This window comes from Hesperophylax consimilis, chromosome 28, assembly GCF_061612785.1.
Source record: "Hesperophylax consimilis isolate HC1 chromosome 28, BYU_Hcon_1.0, whole genome shotgun sequence".
Classification (NCBI taxonomy): domain Eukaryota; kingdom Metazoa; phylum Arthropoda; class Insecta; order Trichoptera; family Limnephilidae; genus Hesperophylax; species Hesperophylax consimilis.
This window is the reverse complement of record NC_142863.1, coordinates 18,235,599-18,254,143: the sequence shown is the minus strand read 5'-3', so window position 1 is coordinate 18,254,143 and position 18,545 is coordinate 18,235,599. Positions and strand designations below refer to the sequence as shown.

Genomic DNA, 18,545 nt, shown 5'->3' with positions numbered 1-18,545 from the left:
CAGCGTCATGGCCACATGTTCAGTATTTGAATCAGTATGTGTTGTAATGGTATCACTCAATTACCAGGGCTCCTACCAGGGAGCAACTTGACAAATGTAAATTATCTCTCATAGCGAGGTTGAGGACCGACTGATATTTGGGGCTTATGAAAAAAGATGAATGGAGATAGTAGGAAGAATGTTGCAAAAAAGTATTTAAAATGGAAAATGCATAGAGAAAAGCATTTAAAATGCAAAATGGAAAATACCCATTTTGCATTTCCATTTGAAATGGATTTATTTAAAATAAAGCACATCTCTGGCCGTGGCAAAGGCCACCCTAACTATATGGCCAGTCCGACGCTGTTTAATTTGTACTGCCAGGGGGGCTCTTTTAAAATATACCTACATAATATGACAGATAATTTGCAGTTTTATCTGGGTCTGAACAACATAACCTGAGAATAAAATAATATTTTAATTTCTTTATTAATTATAAATATGTAGTTTATTTCAATAATCTCTAAATGCAATAAGCATTTAATATGATTAAGGTTGAGGTATTTCAAACTGTCGTCACATTGGATGATCATTGAATCAAAGACCATTCTGTTTAAATTTTTACTTTAATAAAAACAAACAAAATGTTATTATTTACACAATAATTAATACAAACATAATCAATAGGAAACGGAAATTATAGAAAACGTATCCACTGCCATCTTTATTAACCTTTCCCTTACTGTGCTAAAAAAATCCACGCATTCCGGTGCTGTGTAGTCAATACACATCTCAAAATAAGCGATTTAATATCGGAAATATGTGAATATTCATAGCTAATCGCTTATGTTTATTATATTTTATATCAAAAGAAATAATAATTGTAATTTAATTGCTGAAAGCATGAAAAAACCATCGGCAGATGCTAAAAAAACGTGCGAGGGGCCCACAACTAAAGACGGTCCGCGACCGACTGGCTGGCGGCTGGCACACACACAACTTATTTTGGTCGTAGGTATCGATGGTCTAAATCAAAATACAACTGCGGACGTGTGGATTTCTCATGTTCCCGCATAGCGAACTAAAGCGGGACATCAATAGCGTGTCATTTCCTCGCACACTCTTCGTGTAGCAGTGTCACACGGTTGATTGTATTGGTGTATTTGTTTCCGATTTTTAACAAAAATCTGATTTTTAATTGAATTTGAAAACTATGTAAAATTTTATTTTTTAATTCAGTGCATAAATGTATAACGGAGGAATACCTAAAATCTGAACCCAGAATTCATTATATTTATAGAGTTATTAAAGTTATTAGAAGCAATGTGTAGTAAATACACACCACAGATAAGGAAAGGTTAATACAGGCCGTGCTGTAAAAAATGAACTGACAGTTCAAGAGATCCGTTTTCGGACTTTTGCACCGGGTTAGTATATATATAGTAGTAGAGTAAGTATAGGTTAATAGCAGGAATTAGTAACAAACTCTGCTAAACCCAGTGCAAATGTCCGAAAACAGGTCTCTTTAACTGTCATTTTATTTTCTACAGCACGGTCTGTATTAATAAAAGATGGCGGTGGTTTATCCCTTCAGTGCTTAACATGAACGTCATTAATAATTATTACCTAATTCAGTCGGCAGAGATGTTTATTATAAGAAATTTAGTAAATATAAATTAGAAATGAATGCATGGAAATCAATAGAAAAATGTATTTATGTTAGGGTGGTAAAGCTGCATTTAAATGTATGGCGATACGGTAAGGTACACGATTTGTACCTTAGCCTGTTGCATATGTGATACATCGATAGCTATCTCTGTACACGGATGTTGCATATACGATTGTGTGAGTGCGTGGTGGGTTAGATTGCATTGTAAAGGTTAAATTTTTATTCATTTATTTCAAAATTAACGACTCTAAGATGTAAAACAGAAAAGACAGAAAAACTGACAGAACCCAGGACGTCTTCCTTGCCGGGGAAATGCTCTGACTGCTGAGCTAATTCGACCATGTCAACTTATGTCATTTTTAACTGTATCATACTTTGACTGAGAGCTACCAAAATTATCTTCATTTTCTTAATGCATATTTTTTGGCTGCTATCTTATGTTGCAAGTTATTAAGCTATGTATGGTTGCAAGATTCTACCCGAACTAAATGCAATCTAGTTAGTTGAATCTTTGGTTGAATGATACGTTTGGCAACGCTTTTACATTGATTTGGTCGTTATCCTGTTGTACGTGGACGTCACAACAGTTAGGTTAGGTTAGGTTATGGACACTCTATCCATTTCCTGTTTTACAAGTCAAAACATTTCACTATTATCATTTTAATTATCTCTTTGAGACAAAATGCGAAAAAAGGCAAATGTTTTCTACTATTTCATCTGCAATTGATAAATCTGTAATCAAAGTTAACATTTTGATATAACTTACATCAATTAATTTAAATAAAGTTAACAATAAGGATTCTGTATTAATATTGAATCACAATCAAACTTTAATGATAGTAAGTATGTACATATGTATTATTATTTTATTTTCAATGAAATATCATTAATATTATAAATTAATAGTTTATTTGTTCTGCAATAATAACAAACAAAACGATACACCAATGACACCTCAGGAAATTGTGTAGAAAATTAAAAATTTAAAATAATAGTAATTTCACTCGAGCGAAGCTACCCAAATTTGGGTAATACCACATATCGTCGCATTAATTCGTAGAATGCGTAACCACCAAATGTAAAATTTTACAGGAGGCACAAAAAACCTCGTAGTGAAAAAAAATGAATGACGGCTCATTCTTTTTATTTATGTTTCGAACATATAATATATTTCGAAATTTATTTTCAATCATTAAACTTTTGTAAGTTAAGGCTTTCTATTTCAAATCGGAGTTAGGAAGTTTACATAAAAACCGAGAATGGAGATACGTATTTTACAAAAGATACATACTTTTCTGCGAACAGTTTTATGAACAACCTAGCGGAAAATTTGTGAGATAGGAATTTTACATTCACAAAATAAAACACAACAATGTATGTATATGTCGAGGCAGTCTATTTAGATGCATTTTAATGATTTTAATGATGCGGAAGGTTATCGTAAAAGGAGTGGTAATCCTTTTCTAATGTCTGTTTTAAGTCTTGTAAATGCTGGTACTTTTCCTTCCTTAAGGGATTAAATCTGACTCTCAAGTGAAATCTTCAAACTCTGGAGATCATTACAGATTCGGCGACGGTTTTGTGCTGGGCGAGATCTACACTGACCGGGAGTAGTCGTGTCAGAGATGCTCGTTAAGTGACGCTTGGGGTTGATGAAGGAGATTGTAGAAGAATTTGATCTGACATTGTCGATCACCCTTGTTGTCCTGTAGAAATAAAACTGATGTACTTACTAGGGTTTGCAAGACCCGGGCAAAGAGTAGCCATGACAGGAAACGTTGTGAAAGAGACTCCTCAGAGTGTGAAGATAGGTGGGAGAGACTTGAAAGTGGAACTGGTGAGCAAACATGTGCTTTAAGCGTAGAAACTCTTCATGCTCAGCATCACTTTGGAGTAAAGTGAACGCTTCATCTTGCCCGGCTGGTCAATCCCGAGGCGAGAAGAAAGGACGTCGATAGATGCGTGCGTTCCTGCGTACAATGCAGGACAATTGACCCTCCACCATCATCCCATGAAGCGGGTAATCTTAATGTTGTGACAACCTGGAGTCACTTGGCAGTTGATGTTACTCATTTCGGTAGGAAATGTTTACTCACATTTATCGATTGCGGTCCAAGTAGATTTGCCGTGTGGCGGGAAATCGAGTCAGATAATGCAGCTTCGATTATCAGACATTTGGAAGAAGTGTTTCGGGAAAGAGGCCCGCCCAAAGTAGTTCTCATGGACAATGGTACTGCATTTTGTTCCTACAGTGTTACAGATAAGTGTAAGAGATGGAATGTTCGTCAAAGATTTTGCGCGGCATACCGACCAGCTGGAAACGGTATAGTTGAACGACATCATCAAACAATAAAGAGAACTGCAACCATAAGTGGAAGCGATCCCCTGCAGGCAGTGTTTTGGTACAATCTTTGGCTGCAAAAAGTCAGGATGATCAAGGTGTTGCGCTGTCTAGTATAGTTCACACTTACTCGTGGAGACACCCTTCTGCGCAAGTGAATATAGAAGAGGAAGTATTGACTGAGTTCTAAGTGGGCGATCTTCTTGCGGTTAAGCCAGTAGATGGGAGATGCACATCGTGCATGGAAGGGTGACAGGACTTACTTCAGTCAACAACATCGAAGTAGATGGCATACCAAGACATGTGCTTGACCCGCGGAAGATGCCTTACAGAGAACGGACTGTGTCTGAGGAGAGACGAGATGAAATTGCCGCACGTTCCACCGTCAATATTTTGGGTTTGTTTGAAGAGGACAGTGAAGAACCGGATCCGGATATGCATCAGGAGGAGATCCATTTGCAAAGAGATGGTGACCTTGAAGAAAAGATAATCACAGAACAACGACCTATTAGGTAGGACGCGAAGGGCTCCGGGTTAGTTAAATCAATTCGTGCAGTGATGTTGACATCAGGAGGGCGTGTGGTGATAAGCAGGTACCACTGTAAAAGCGGTGAACGCAACCGCAGAGGCACATAAAACAAGAGAGCTACGGCAGAGCGTCACACGGTGCAGAAGACGTCAGTTTAGACTACAGATACAAAACACTATTCGTGACTTCACAATTAAAATTAAGGTTATAAAATGTTCAAAATTGATTAATCAACTTATCAACAAGCGTGCACGGCTCACCGGCCAATACTGAATTAAGGAGTTTCGAAGTATTCGCGAGTAAAAATGGCACCATGATTTTACGCAGTTTCCTAATTTGTGTTTATCTAAAAGGTTAATTTTTTTTTTAATTTTCGAGTTTTACTAGTCGATGCGGGACTAATTTTTAACACCAGATGGCATTAAAAACGTATTTTCGAAAAATTTGGAGTTACGCAGTCTACGAATTAATGCGACGATATGCCTTTGAGTTATGTAGTGTAGGTAATTTTTATGAATTAAAATAATGAATATATTTTTTTATAAATCCTTAAAATATGGGCTTCCGTATTATGTAATATTTTTGGAACCAATGCGGCCGTTTTTTTTTTAAATTGGGTCAATTATGTTATAATTGGGAAATTTGCTTTTGAAAAAGCAGCCTGAAATTTGAAACTATGAATGGAAAAATAATACATTTCCCGTTTTTTTTTTTTTTTTGGTTTGTTTGACCATTTGTGTATGAGATTATGCAACTTCATGAATTAAAATTTTAATATGTATGTTACAGTGAAAACCCGTTTTTAGTTAGATCGCGTTCTAACGAGTTAAAACTAGATTATATCGGATACCTTTGTTGCAACTAGCATTTACTCGTCAATAAAGATGGTGACAAGTGTCAGGCAACCAATTACCGTCCTATAGCAATTCTTTCCGCACCTGCCAAGTTATTCGAAATAATTATTCATAAATATGTATATGCCAAGGTTGAACCATTCTTGATCGAACAACAACACGGATTTCGACGTGGCCGTTCAACCACTACAAACTTGATGGCATATACTGATTACGTGGCGAGAGCGCTCGATAATAATGAGCAAGTTGACACGTCATACCATGACTTTGCGAAAGCTTTCGATAAGGTTGATCACTTAGTGCTCTTAAGTAGGCTTGAAGAAATTGGTTTTTCCGAAAACTTAATTAAACTCTTTGCTAACTATTTAAAAGAAAGGGAACAATTCGTTTCCTATGGTGGTTTTAACTCTAACGCGTATCCTACAAACTCTGGTGTGCCGCAGGGTTCCAATTTAGGACCCTTATTGTTTCTAATTTTTATAAATAATATTCGGGGAAAAATCAAATTCGTCCGTTTTTTACTTTTTGCAGATGATATTAAACTGTTCTTAAGAATAAGATCATTAGAAGACTGTAAAAAGCTCCAGGAAGATATAAATGCAATTATTGACTGGAGTATTGACAGCAAACTCGGTTTCAACTTCCAAAAATGCTCAGTTATGTGTTTTACGAGGTCACAAAAGATCGTATATTTTAATTACAAAATGAAAGATACATCACTAAAGCATACGGTGACTTATAAGGACTTAGGAATTGTGTATGACGCTCGCTTAACATTTCACGCTCACATTGAAAAGATCTGTAAATCAGCTACAAGAATGTTAGGTTTTGTCATACACAATTCAAAGGAACTGACAAACCTTGCAGTCATTAGGCTGCTTTACTTTAGCTTAGTGCGTAGCATTCTCGAGAGTGGATCTCAGGTATGGGGGCCAGAGGACACTGTCTATGTACTAATGGTCGAGAAAATTCAAAAGAAATTTTTACGATACCTCTATATGAGAGAGTTTGGTTTTTACCCATGGCTGTTTCCAACAGCATTTATCTCGGGAATGCTGAATATCTGCAGCCTTAGTTCCAGACGGGACGTCGCATTATTGATGATGGCTTACAAGCTTCTGAATGGTTTAGTATCAATTCCAGACATTCTGTCAAAAATAGGACTTTATGTTCCGGATAATTTCACGAGAGGCCGCCAACACAGGCTTTTAATTCTTCCCAGGTCCAGAACTAACTTACCAATGGTGATGCCCCTGGGAAGACTCACTAGGTTAATTAACTCCCTTCCAGCTAACTTGGATATTTTCCATATGTCCTACAACGACTTTAAGCGCGAAATATTGTATTTGTTTTAACTGTATACTTATGTATAATTTTTTTTCCATATTTTGTTTACCGCTTTTGCATATGTTTTAACTGTATACTTATGTATAAAATTTTATTCAATAATTTGTTTACCGCTTTTGCAATGTATTGGTTTTTGTACTGTTTTTGCAAATAAATAAAATAAATTATTAAAAAAAAAAAAAAAAAAAAAAAAAAAAAAAAAAAAAAAAAATGAATGACAGTTAAAACTGGTTTTAACTAGACTAAACGCGTTTTCACAAAATGACTCGGTTAAAACTGTTTCGACATATGTCTAGATTCATTTAGCTTACATGTGACGTTTTAGATCGATTCCGATTGGTCAAGCGGCAAAAATTTTATGTAAAATTTCCATTTTTGGTTTAAAGTTAATGTGTTATGTTTAAGTTTGCGAGAAGACTCCATTTTAAATATTCAAACAAAAGATGGCAGAACGAAATGAACAAATACACATTGGACAGTTGCTAGAATGCACAGAAGGTTAACCGAAATATAATAAAACAACAACAACGAACCCTGATAAAATAGTCAGCTAGTCGGCGGTACATAGTTCCTGAGTGGATAAGTGTAAGATAACCCAATCTATCAGTAAACAGAGAGTAAAGAGAGAGAGAATCTAGGAATTTAACTTACGAATACCGGCTTTGAATAGTGAATTGATTGAGGTGTTTGATATTGTGCTTTCAACTAGTAAAAATAACAACAGATTATAGAAGTTGTCGGAGTGACGGATTACCAAGACAGAACTGTATACATTATACATATTAACTTATGACATCTTTGGGGATGCTTGTTTTGATGCTATATACAATACACTTGACAGATTCATTATCGTTATAATATGCATATTATTTTAAATAAAATCACATTTTCATGTTACATATTTATTTTCTAATTTATTTGTAATACCTCACATACTCCGGCTTCGATCGTTCTGATTTCGCTACAGTCCGGTTACAAGTCACCTGACAATATTTGAAAAACTCCTACTACCATTGTTAATGTGGGAAAATATTGCTTGTGCAATGATGGAGGACTTGGCTAGCAGAGGAATTGAACCCATGCCAACTAGTCAACCTGTTGGAGAAACCAAATTAGCCGGTCTATGTGAGGTATTACCGTAGTGCCTTATTAGTGAGATTTTACACTACTTATCACAAAATTACACATGTTTGCACTTATCACAATGTGCATATCAGAGCACAGTTTACGTAACATTTCAGCGTGACCACTGTTTCTGAATCACACGTAGAGTGCAGATAAGTGGACGTGTAAATGACATGACATGGCATTTACACGTCAACTTTGCCTACTCCGGAAGGAATGCTCATGAACATGGCCATTGTCTCTGAATCACAAGTAGAGCACAGACAAGTGTACATGTAAATAGCGTGATGCGGTATTTACACGTCCACCTTGCCCACCCCGAGGGGGATGTCCCTCATCTCTTGGCGCATGCACATGAACTCTCCGAAGAGGCAGGTGACGGCTGCGCAGCACACCTGCAGAGTCCACCAGGACAGCGAGGAAGGGAAGAGGCCGCTGTAGAGCCAGCAGGTGATCAGGTGAATGAAGTGATATGTAAAACTGGAACCAAAACGTAAACTTCTTTTAGACAAATACATAAAAGCGCAAGACGAAAGTTTTTTTGGTGTAATTGTTATAAAAACATACATTTTTTTTTAACGTTAACTCCACACAGTAACATAATTAACCTTAGGGCATATATCATGAAGAAGTGATTTTTGAGGAGAGGAACGAGTGAACACACATGTTGTAGGAATGGGGAAACACAGAGGCAGACAACTCATCGTAGAAACGACCCGTTATCATGCGACAAATGTCAATCGTGTTCAAAGGTTTAGGCACGCGTTTGCCATGTTACCCAACTATTCACCGGTGATGAAGGGATCAATAACGCTACCGGTAGAACAAGGACAGCTTTAGCTCAGGATTATTTATTTTTATCATTTTGAGTTTTAAGAAACATAATAGACAATGTTTGTGCGTAAAACCTTACAAGTGGGTTTTACCGTTTCTGTTGATGTCTTGGGCACATTTTGTCACCCTAAAAACTTAAACTGAATGGTATATATTTTTCTTTTCAGTTAATTTTCCAGAAATACATCTCGGCCATTAAGCAAAGGTATTTAGTGCATTATAAATGCAGTGGTACAAACAAAATAATTGTGATTTTAGAAATCTTACCTAAAGTCTAGACATAGTTTAGTCCTCTGCACGATCATGCTGAGGGCAAAGCTGCCAATCACTGAGTTCATCACAAACCCCGTCACCATTATCTGACCCTCAAAGTCCCGCACATGTATCGCCTGGAACATAAGACACCTTCGTTAATATCACGGACAATAATACAAGGTGGCGCAAAAGTTCTCACTCCATTTCCTAAGGCACTGTGTCTGTAAATAAAATGAATTGGTTTTGCTTGTTGATTATATTTATCAAACTTTTTTGCCCCGTAGACCATTTTTTCCGTTGACCCCCTGCCTGCCGAATATTGAACTATTAACTTCCCACGTGATAATCATTTATTTTTTTTATTAAAAATACTGCCCAACAACCGGGTGGCGGTATAGTTGCTCTGTATTTGCATTGTGCAGACAGTGGCACCCTTGTGAGGTAAAACACCAAATGAAAATGAAGCAGGATAAGCAACGGGAATTTCTTCCTGTAGCTAGCCCTACAGAACTGCCCCTTAAGTTCTTTGTCAGTGCTTATTCCGGTCAGTTCTTCTTGTCACATGATATCCGATTCTTCAACGTTGCATTTTCATAGCCAAAATGTCCTCAAACGTAGTTTTGAATATATTAATTCTGACGAGAAAAGGAACGTAGACTCTATTTATATACCTCAATTAACAACTTTACGAAATATAAAAATGCAAATATCAAATAAGTAATTTCTCAGTCTATTATATTTGTGTTAGGTCTATTGTGTCATTTACGGAACTCCTAAATGTTGATTTATTTATTGTTATCAAGTTTAATTTGTAGAACTCCATTTTAATTTTTTATATATTCAATAATATTGTTATTGGGTTTATAAAAACAGTTATCAAACTGTCACGCGTAATAATAATTACACATCAGAACTTGTTTAAAAATAAACTGTTTTTATAAACCCAATAACAATATCCTAAATGTTGACTTGAGGTAAATGGGGGTCGGCTCGTATGTACCCCCATTTGAATCTTGTGGACCCCTAAACTTTTTTCTCGCTGACATAGACCCCCAGCATGCCGATATCGACCCCTGGGGGTCTATATAGACCACTTTGGGAACCTCTGATTTAGATAGTCGCAAAGATAATATCGGTCGAGTGACTGCTGCCTAAGTTGATGAGTTTCACAACATTTTCAATGGCTTTCTCAATCTGGCAAATAAATTCTGCACTTCTTGTAGGATGTCCTCCTATAAGACCGTCAAGATTTTTGGCTTGTTCGCATAGACCGGTGACTTAACAAACCAGAAAGAAAAATGTCTGGAACGGTCAACTGGGGCGATCTTGTGGGCCAGTACAAATTTCCAAAACTAGAGATTAAGCGGCGGGGAAATACTTTATTCAGAATATCCACTGTCGCTTAAGCTGTGTGTGAGGTTGTACCGCGCCGCTGGAATGACATGTTTTCCAGACCCAATTTGTGTCAGCAAGAAGTCGTTGATCATAGTTCCGTAGCGTCCACCAGTTACGACAGTGTTGCTGAAGAAATCCTTGCAAAAATGTGACACTTTCCTCATCTGATATCTGCAGTCACAGCAAAGATTTGAATCATTGGTTTTACATAAATTTGAAATGAGTTTGAACTTACTCATTTTTACAAAAACGTTAAATTGGCATGTAGGTGATTTTAGTCGCGGTCGCGCTAGTTGTTTGAGTTGCATTATATAAATTTATATATATTTTTTATTATGGTGACTATTTAAACATTGTACATACAAAATATGATATTAAATATATGTATAGTAAATTGTATTTCTTAGTCCTCCTCACTAGGGTGTCCTGTGCTGAGGCAAAATAAAGTTATTCCTTTCTGTTTTATTAGTTTTCTATGCCGTTTTTAATGTTTTTATTTCAGAGTTTTTTCATTAATCTCTTTTTCAGCTAGATTTTCATTCTTGATTTGTAACAATACAAATTTTCTATTCGCTTTATATCAGGGGGAAGGATTTTGTGGAGTTTCGTCACAAAATAAATATAATTTCTCTGTCCGAATGTGGTTTTATGACCTTCAATATTATCGAATAGCTTCAATTTGACCGCTTTGAATTTAACAAAACTTTCTCTTATGTCAGGAGATAGTACGATGCAAGTTAAAACAATCGATCAAAATAAAAAAACACAAATCATCTCAAAAACTTAGATTAACAAACCTAATTACACAATTCAAAACTGTATAGCGACCTCTCCCTCTTATTATTAAAGTACACATGTAACAGAAAGAGATGTTTAATTATTACGTGGTACAAACTTAACGCGGAGTACATTTGACATCAGATTTCATTCGACCAATCATGGAGCATATACACAGTACAGATTTTAAATCATTTTTCAAGAACGATTTATTAATTCTCCGAGTAAAAATATAGAAATATATAAGTATATTCAGAATCGGTGTTATAATATATTTTTTACAAGTCTAAATATTTTTACTCAAATTCCTTATCGTGGCTCTCAATTATTTCAGTTTTAGAATGTCTGTTTTCAAATTAATATTCAATATTGAGTTGTTCAGATTGATAAGGAAGCCTTACTTGGTATTTGAACATGTGATCCAGCGTCCTCGTAGACTTGGATATATCCTGAAATATGGCCGTCAGTAGCCCCAAGGAAACGTAGAGAACACACTGCATGGCCACAATTTGCGACACCAACAACAATGGGTCCCATTGGGAATATCGAAAAGTCCCCGTGAATTTCTTCATCGTGTCGATCGAATCGCACCAGATCAACAATCATGTAAATTCCAACACAATTCGTCAAAAAACTTTACCAAAAATATCGAGTGTTATTCGTACGGCACCGTATGACGTACGCATTTCTATTTTTTATGTGAAATTGAATTTTTAATGAATTGTTCACTTTAATTGCACGATTATGTGTTAATAATGCGTCAGATAAAAAAGGATTTGCAAGGAAAACACAAATAATAAATTGGCGCAAGATTGCACAAAAATGACAGCAGAATCTGACGTTTCAAATTAGTTGCCAGAAGATAATTTTTGAGCAACTAAAGGGGCCATCACACGAAGAATTTATTATAAAACCTCTTTCATCCTGATGTACACCGTACTGCACCCGTATTATTATTTTTTTCCTGACAATATTACAGTATCTATTGCTGTCCACACATTTCATAGAAAAAAAGAATACTCCACTGCCCAACACAAACACTCCATTGTATTTATGTATAATGTGGGGGAAATCTAAATCCCCCCTTATATACTTTACTAACTAGAACCTAAAGGTACTAAGTAAGTGGCGAGTGGCAAGTCACTTCTAGTTTTTTCTTTACTGTATTTTTAAATACAATCTTCCTGGATTTCGCATAATAAAAGCCGACTTTACTCGTACAATTTGTTAGCATCTTTCTTGTTGATTTAGCTTTCCTTTAGCTTTAAATTGTAAATCTATTTGAATTAATGCAAATCTTCGAAGCGTAAATTAACCTTCTTTGCAATAAGCTGAAACTCGCCAGATAGACTCGCTGACGATGACAATGCATTTTATCAACTTTTGGTATCAATAACGTACACAAACGCGGACATATAAGCATTTTTCTAAAATTTTATGACGTTACAGCAGTTAATACACGAAATAAATGTTGATTCTACCCGTTCGTCATTTGGCGAGGTTGGTATTTCTCCTTCTCCTTTGTGTCTCTATTAATTATTAGTACAATGTCATAAGTTCTCTTTTTGTGTCTCTTTTAATTCTTTATACAATGTCGTAAATTCTCCTTTCGTGTATCTTTTAATTATTTGTACAATGTAATAAGTTCTCTTTTCGAGAATGATTTTCTGTTTTTTCCTTGACGCAGCACCTCTTCTTCATCTAAAGTTATTGTTAACATTACACTTTCTGTACTAATAAATAGAACCGTAGAAACTAACCAACAAAACTAATCTCTTACCTATTGAAATTGTACAACGTCTGATTGTTAAAATAATATTGAAAAAATCGAGAGATTATCCAACTCAACTTATATTTGAAAAATTTAAAGTAGGTACTAAAATTTAATGATCTTATCCGAAAAAACATAATAATTCAAATAATAAAAGAAAAACAAAGAAAGACGTACTCGTCAAAAACATATATTTCCAATACAAAAATGTAACACCTCATTTGCGCAACATCATTACACATTTCTAAGCAAAAAAATATTTTATTAACCTACCTGATAATATCAGAAAAATCGAAGACGACAAAACCCTACTCAAAGCAATCAAAGAACATTTCAATGTAAAAAAATCAAAATAACGAAATTCGTCAAATAAATAATGTAACGTTATAAATCGTTAAATTGTACATTGTTGATATACATTTATATTTTTAATGATCTTAACTCCTTAAATTATTAATAAGAATACTTACATAAATAATATTCATCTCGATACTCAGCATCTCTTTTAAACACAAGCGTCTGCTTCCATAAAAGAGTAACATCAAAAAATTAAAAAAAAATATATAGAAAACTAATTTTTATATATCATTATTGTTAGCAAATATTATTATACATTGTCAACTGTTTAATTATTAAATAAAAAGTAAACTTTCAAGTTTTCAATCTACGAAAACTGTTTTATAACTCCAAATAAAATAATATAAAGTATATCTGATTACTCCACTGTCCAACATATACACTCAATCATATTAATGTATAATCTCTGTTTTTCTCCGTCCGTGTGATTGAACAATTTGTCCGTACTAATAAAATAATTAATAAATACATTAAAAAATGAAATTTCTTTCTCAAATGATTTACCTAATACCTTTTTCCGAATTACTTGCAATTGTCTGTGTCCACTGAAGAAATAAACCGACATAAGCATGCCAGAAGTAAGTAAATATAATTAATATAATAGTAAATAACATAAAAATAACATAACATGAACATTAACAAAATATAAACAAAACATAACATAAACATATTTTACCTAGTTTTTGTCGCTTTTCATAACTTTATAACACTTTATATAGGTGTGTTGAATTGTTATGTTGATGAGTTATCATGGAACAGGTTTATTTATGAACTAGCGAACAGATTAGCTGATAATGCCAATATTTTACTGGACGCATTATTAATATTCTACGGTATTTACTCTGAGTCTGAGGCCTTGGGAATCTGTAAGAAAGGTTCTTATGTAAATTGGTGACATTCATTGTTTATTTTCAAATCTGCATATTTGACGTTTCTAATGAGATTGCGAATTGCGTCAAGTAATGAAATAACATTTTATTTTGTCACGGTTCGTGATGACGTCACAATGTATGATGAATCGTTACCAAAATACACAAGCCAATAAATTTTTTGCGCTATTGTAACAACAAAGTGCTATCTAATACAGTTGTGTCATACGATAGTGGGCTCTAGAGAACACTACATTAGAGTTCAATATCGTATAATATTGCTGAGTCAGATGAAACCTTTTACAATTTCTACTATCTATTTATTATCAGTGTGTTTTTATAATATTTCTAGATAACTTACCTACATTTTTTTTATATACGTGTATCATGACTAGCCAATGAAAAGAACTGATAAAATATATAAATAATGTTTGTAATCCCAACAAACGGGGACTCCCGTGATCTTACGATCCTCAAACTGTTATGACAAAACAAAGATATATTAAAATTATAATTTAAGATTTACGAGAATTTTATAAGGATGTATTTGTGTTTTGTTATACATTTTCTAGCGGCGGTTCTTCACAGAGGGATAGCGGGGACAGTCCCCGCCAGATAATCCCGAAATCTGTAAATGATTAAAAAAAAAACAGAATAAAAGTAATTGTATAAACATAAAAAAATTACATTCGCAGAAGTATATTATAAAAATTATGGCGCATAATTTTGGCGCCAAATTAATACTGTAAGGCTAAGGACTCACGGAGCGATTTTTACCCGCGCCCGCTGCGGTGGCGGAATGTAGTTTTATTTTCAAAACTCACGAGACCGCTCTTTTTTGCGGTGACGCAGCCTCCGCGGTTGCGGTTATCGCCCGCAATCTTGGCGGTTGATTATCGCAAGACGGGCGGTTGCAAGACGGGCAGTTAAACGATCAGTTGAGTTCCACTAACTCGCCCGCCAACTGATCGCAGATCGCGCGGGTGCAACCCGCCTAGGGTTGCCATATTCGGCCAGGGTCTCGTCGGGACGTTTCAGGATGGAGCAAATAATTTTTTTTAATACTTAAACAATAAGTAAGTAAATATGTTTGTTTTATAGGTTACTTTAATTGGTACTAGCAGAAGTACTTGGCTGGCCATACTTTTCAGAAGATTTCGCTTTTCTCAACAATTCTGGATACCTTTCAACATAATTGTAGAACTCTGTACAAGTCATGTTATAATTGACTTGACACTGTAAAATCGACTCCACAGTCTCTGGGCTATGGGACGCACGGAAAATTAAAATTTGCATTGCGTAATTTCAATCGGGACATTTAAGGCTTTTGTCGGGACGTCGGGACAGATAGCTCAATAAAGGTGACAGTCCCGATATATCGGGACGGATGGCAACCCTAAACCCGTACAAGATAACCGCCGCACAGTGGGCTGAAAATCGGCTTTCATAGACATAGAGACTTGAATTTTTAAGGGTATTTTTTTTGCTAGAAATGGATTCTGCTGATCATTACTATGCTATAAAATGTCGTACGAAGAAATTGCGTGTACAAATGAAGGAGTTATAATTTTTTTAAGAAAAATTTGTATGGCGCTGACATTAAAAATGAGGCTTTCTCTGGAATCATAAGGTTGGCCGTTCTATCTTTACACACAGATAATACTACTATTTATTTGTATTTTTTTGACATACTTCATATTGTGGCGCAAGGTGCGATTATTTTTTTTAAAATCCTCAAAGTTGAAAAAAACCCTTTTTATTGTTGATGATTCATTTTAATGCTTAAATGCTTTTAGGCTTGCAGTGTAAATAAAATATTGTAAACTAGACAAAGCATACTCATATGTAAAGCATTTAAGCATTAAAATGAATCTTCAACATAAAAAAGTTTTTTTTTCAACTTTGAGGGTTTTTAAAAAAAAAATCACAAGTTTCGCCACAATACAAAGTATGTCAAAAAAATACAAATAAATAGTAGTATATTTGTGTGTAAGGATATAATGGTCAACCTTATGATTTCAGAGATAGCCTCATTTTTAATGTCAGCGCCATACAAATTTTTCTTAAAAAAATTATAACTCCTTCATTTGTACACGCAATTGCTTCGTACGACATTTTATAGCATAGTAATGATCAGCAGAATCCATTTCTAGCCAAAAAAAATACCCTTGAAAATTCAAGTCTCTATGTCTATGAAAGGCGATTTTCAGCCCACTGTGCGCCGGTGCAGCGGGCCCCGCAAACAATCGCACACGCCGCGGGCGTAAAACGCGTCGTGAAATGTGCTTTAATTTTTTACATAAATATCTGCATTCTACAAAGGCTGCGGGCCCGCAACCGCGGCGGGCGCGTGTAAAAATCGCTCCGTGAGTCCTTAGCCTAAATACTATCAATATACCTACCTATTTAGTTGGCTGAGTTACGAATATAAATTAGAAATTACAACATGGAAATAGAATGTTTTTACTATTTGGAGAAAATAATTTCCCTCGAGGCCTATTTCATCTTTTGGATGCTATGTGGAGGGTCTTTTTAAGGAAAGGTAAGAAAGAAAATCAGAACACAGATGAAGGAAAAAGTTTCAAGGTGGGTAGAAATCTGAGGCCTAAAGTGTCCAGTAGTGATGGGTGCAAGTGCAAAGCGATGGGTTGAGAGTCCAGCGGTTTTCATATTATTATTTTTTTGTCAGGGTGTTTGTAAGAAAATACTCTTTCAGCGTTGGTCAGTTTCTTTCTCTTACATATAGGGTTCACAGCTTTTAGTAAAAAAACAGAGTAGGTACATGAAAGTAGTAGCACAAAGTAATTTCATGTCATTTAGAGTTTAAACAATGATCACTAACGTTGTCACTAAACACTTAGCGTAATAACCTCAACAGAGGACCCCTGATCTCTTAGTTGGGTTGAGGTTTGAGAAGTAATGTCCCCGAGGGAGCTGTTACTTGAATTCCCAAGGAGGACCCGGGGGGATCTCTCGACTTGGTATTGGGGAGATATTGGATTGATATTGATAGGATATTGATAGGATAGATAGTTTTCTGTGGTTTGTGACATAACCACGAAAGTCTTTTTGTCTGGCTTGTGAGCTCACAGCCAGGCCCCGCTACTTTTGCCGGCCGGAGGAATCCCGCCGGCCCCCCCGAGCAGGCGCTCGCGCCCCCAACTGCCTTTTTCAAGGCAACACTTTTCACGCAAAAAACACTCAACCAACGCAGATCCACGCTGGCCCCCGCAAACCGCCCGCAAGCACCCGAGACGTGCTCCCTTTTTAAAAGGAGGCACCGACTACCACCAATCAAGATGTTCCCGACGAGGATGCTCCCCGCTGACCACGAGGACTCCCCGGTCGTGGTACCGCCCGGCGCCCATCAAATTGCGCTGCGTAAGAAGACCGGGACCGTGCGCTATACGGTCCCCGCACCACAGCCCCGCCCCGAGGACCCAAGGACCCGGAGACCATCCACCACCACGACTGCCACCACGCCCGATGAAACGGAGATGACGGAGCCCGTAGCAGGCCCCTCTAGGGCAGCAGGACCCAGTCCTGCCCCCACGCGCCCCCCGATAGGCCCAGCGTCGGCCTACGTGGCGCCCCCGAGACCGCAGCAGCCGATGGAGACGGCTGCCCCCCAGGATGGAGGCTGGACGAGGCCGTCCAACCCCGTGAAGAGGCCCATGTCCCCACGGGGACCACAACCGCTCCAGTGTGGCAACCGATTTAATGAGTTGCCCGAGGTAAGCGAAGGCGCCGGCGCGCCGCGTATAAAGCGTGCCAATACTAATAATAATTTCTCTCCCGCAGGTACCGGCAGGAGAGACCGCGTTCCCCCGGTTGTGATGACCCTGGGGAACATGACGCACGCGCAGATCACAGCTGCGGTGCAAGGACATCTGGGGGCTGGTAAGCATTTTACTTTCAGGTATAACAGGGGCGGCACGGCCAACATCTTCGTGCGCACGATGGAGGACCATCGCGCCCTCACCAATGGACTGCGGGCGGAGGCTCGCGGCTTCCATACATTCACGGCCGAAGCAGAAAAGATGAAAAAGGCCGTCATCAAGGGCCTGCCGCTCGTCGAAGTGGAAGACATCGCGGCGGATCTGGAGTCGCAGGGATTCCCAGCTGTGAAGGTGGTCAAGATGACAGCCTCAATCGAGTATCCCTTATACTTAGCACACTTCAACAAGGAAGTTAACATGGGACAGCTGCGCGCGGCCGTCAAATACCTGTGCCACTGCCGCATTCGCCTCCAGAAGCACAGGAGCAACCATTTACAGCACGGCACCCAGTGCTACAGGTGCCAAGACTTCGGGCATGGGTCCCGAAACTGCTCGCACACAGCAAGGTGCGTAAAATGCTTACTGGAGCATGCTTCGGCAGAATGCCCCAAGAAGACGAGAGATGAGCCCGCCGCATGCTGCAACTGCTCAGGCCCGCATCCCG

At 37.2% G+C, this 18,545-nt stretch overlaps 1 protein-coding gene across 1 annotated transcript; it reads right to left on the bottom strand.

Moving 5' to 3' along the window:
• Nucleotides 1–6,994: 6,994 nt before the first annotated feature.
• Sys1 (Sys1 golgi trafficking protein) lies at nt 6,995–11,935 on the bottom strand. Its single transcript, XM_089648894.1, has 3 exons — nt 11,507–11,935; nt 8,946–9,067; nt 6,995–8,324 (listed from the first exon to the last, which is right to left on the bottom strand). The coding sequence occupies exons 1-3, from the start codon at nt 11,675–11,677 to the stop codon at nt 8,141–8,143; spliced, it is 477 nt and encodes a 158-aa protein (XP_089505020.1). The 5' UTR covers nt 11,678–11,935; the 3' UTR covers nt 6,995–8,140.
• Nucleotides 11,936–18,545: the final 6,610 nt, after the last annotated feature.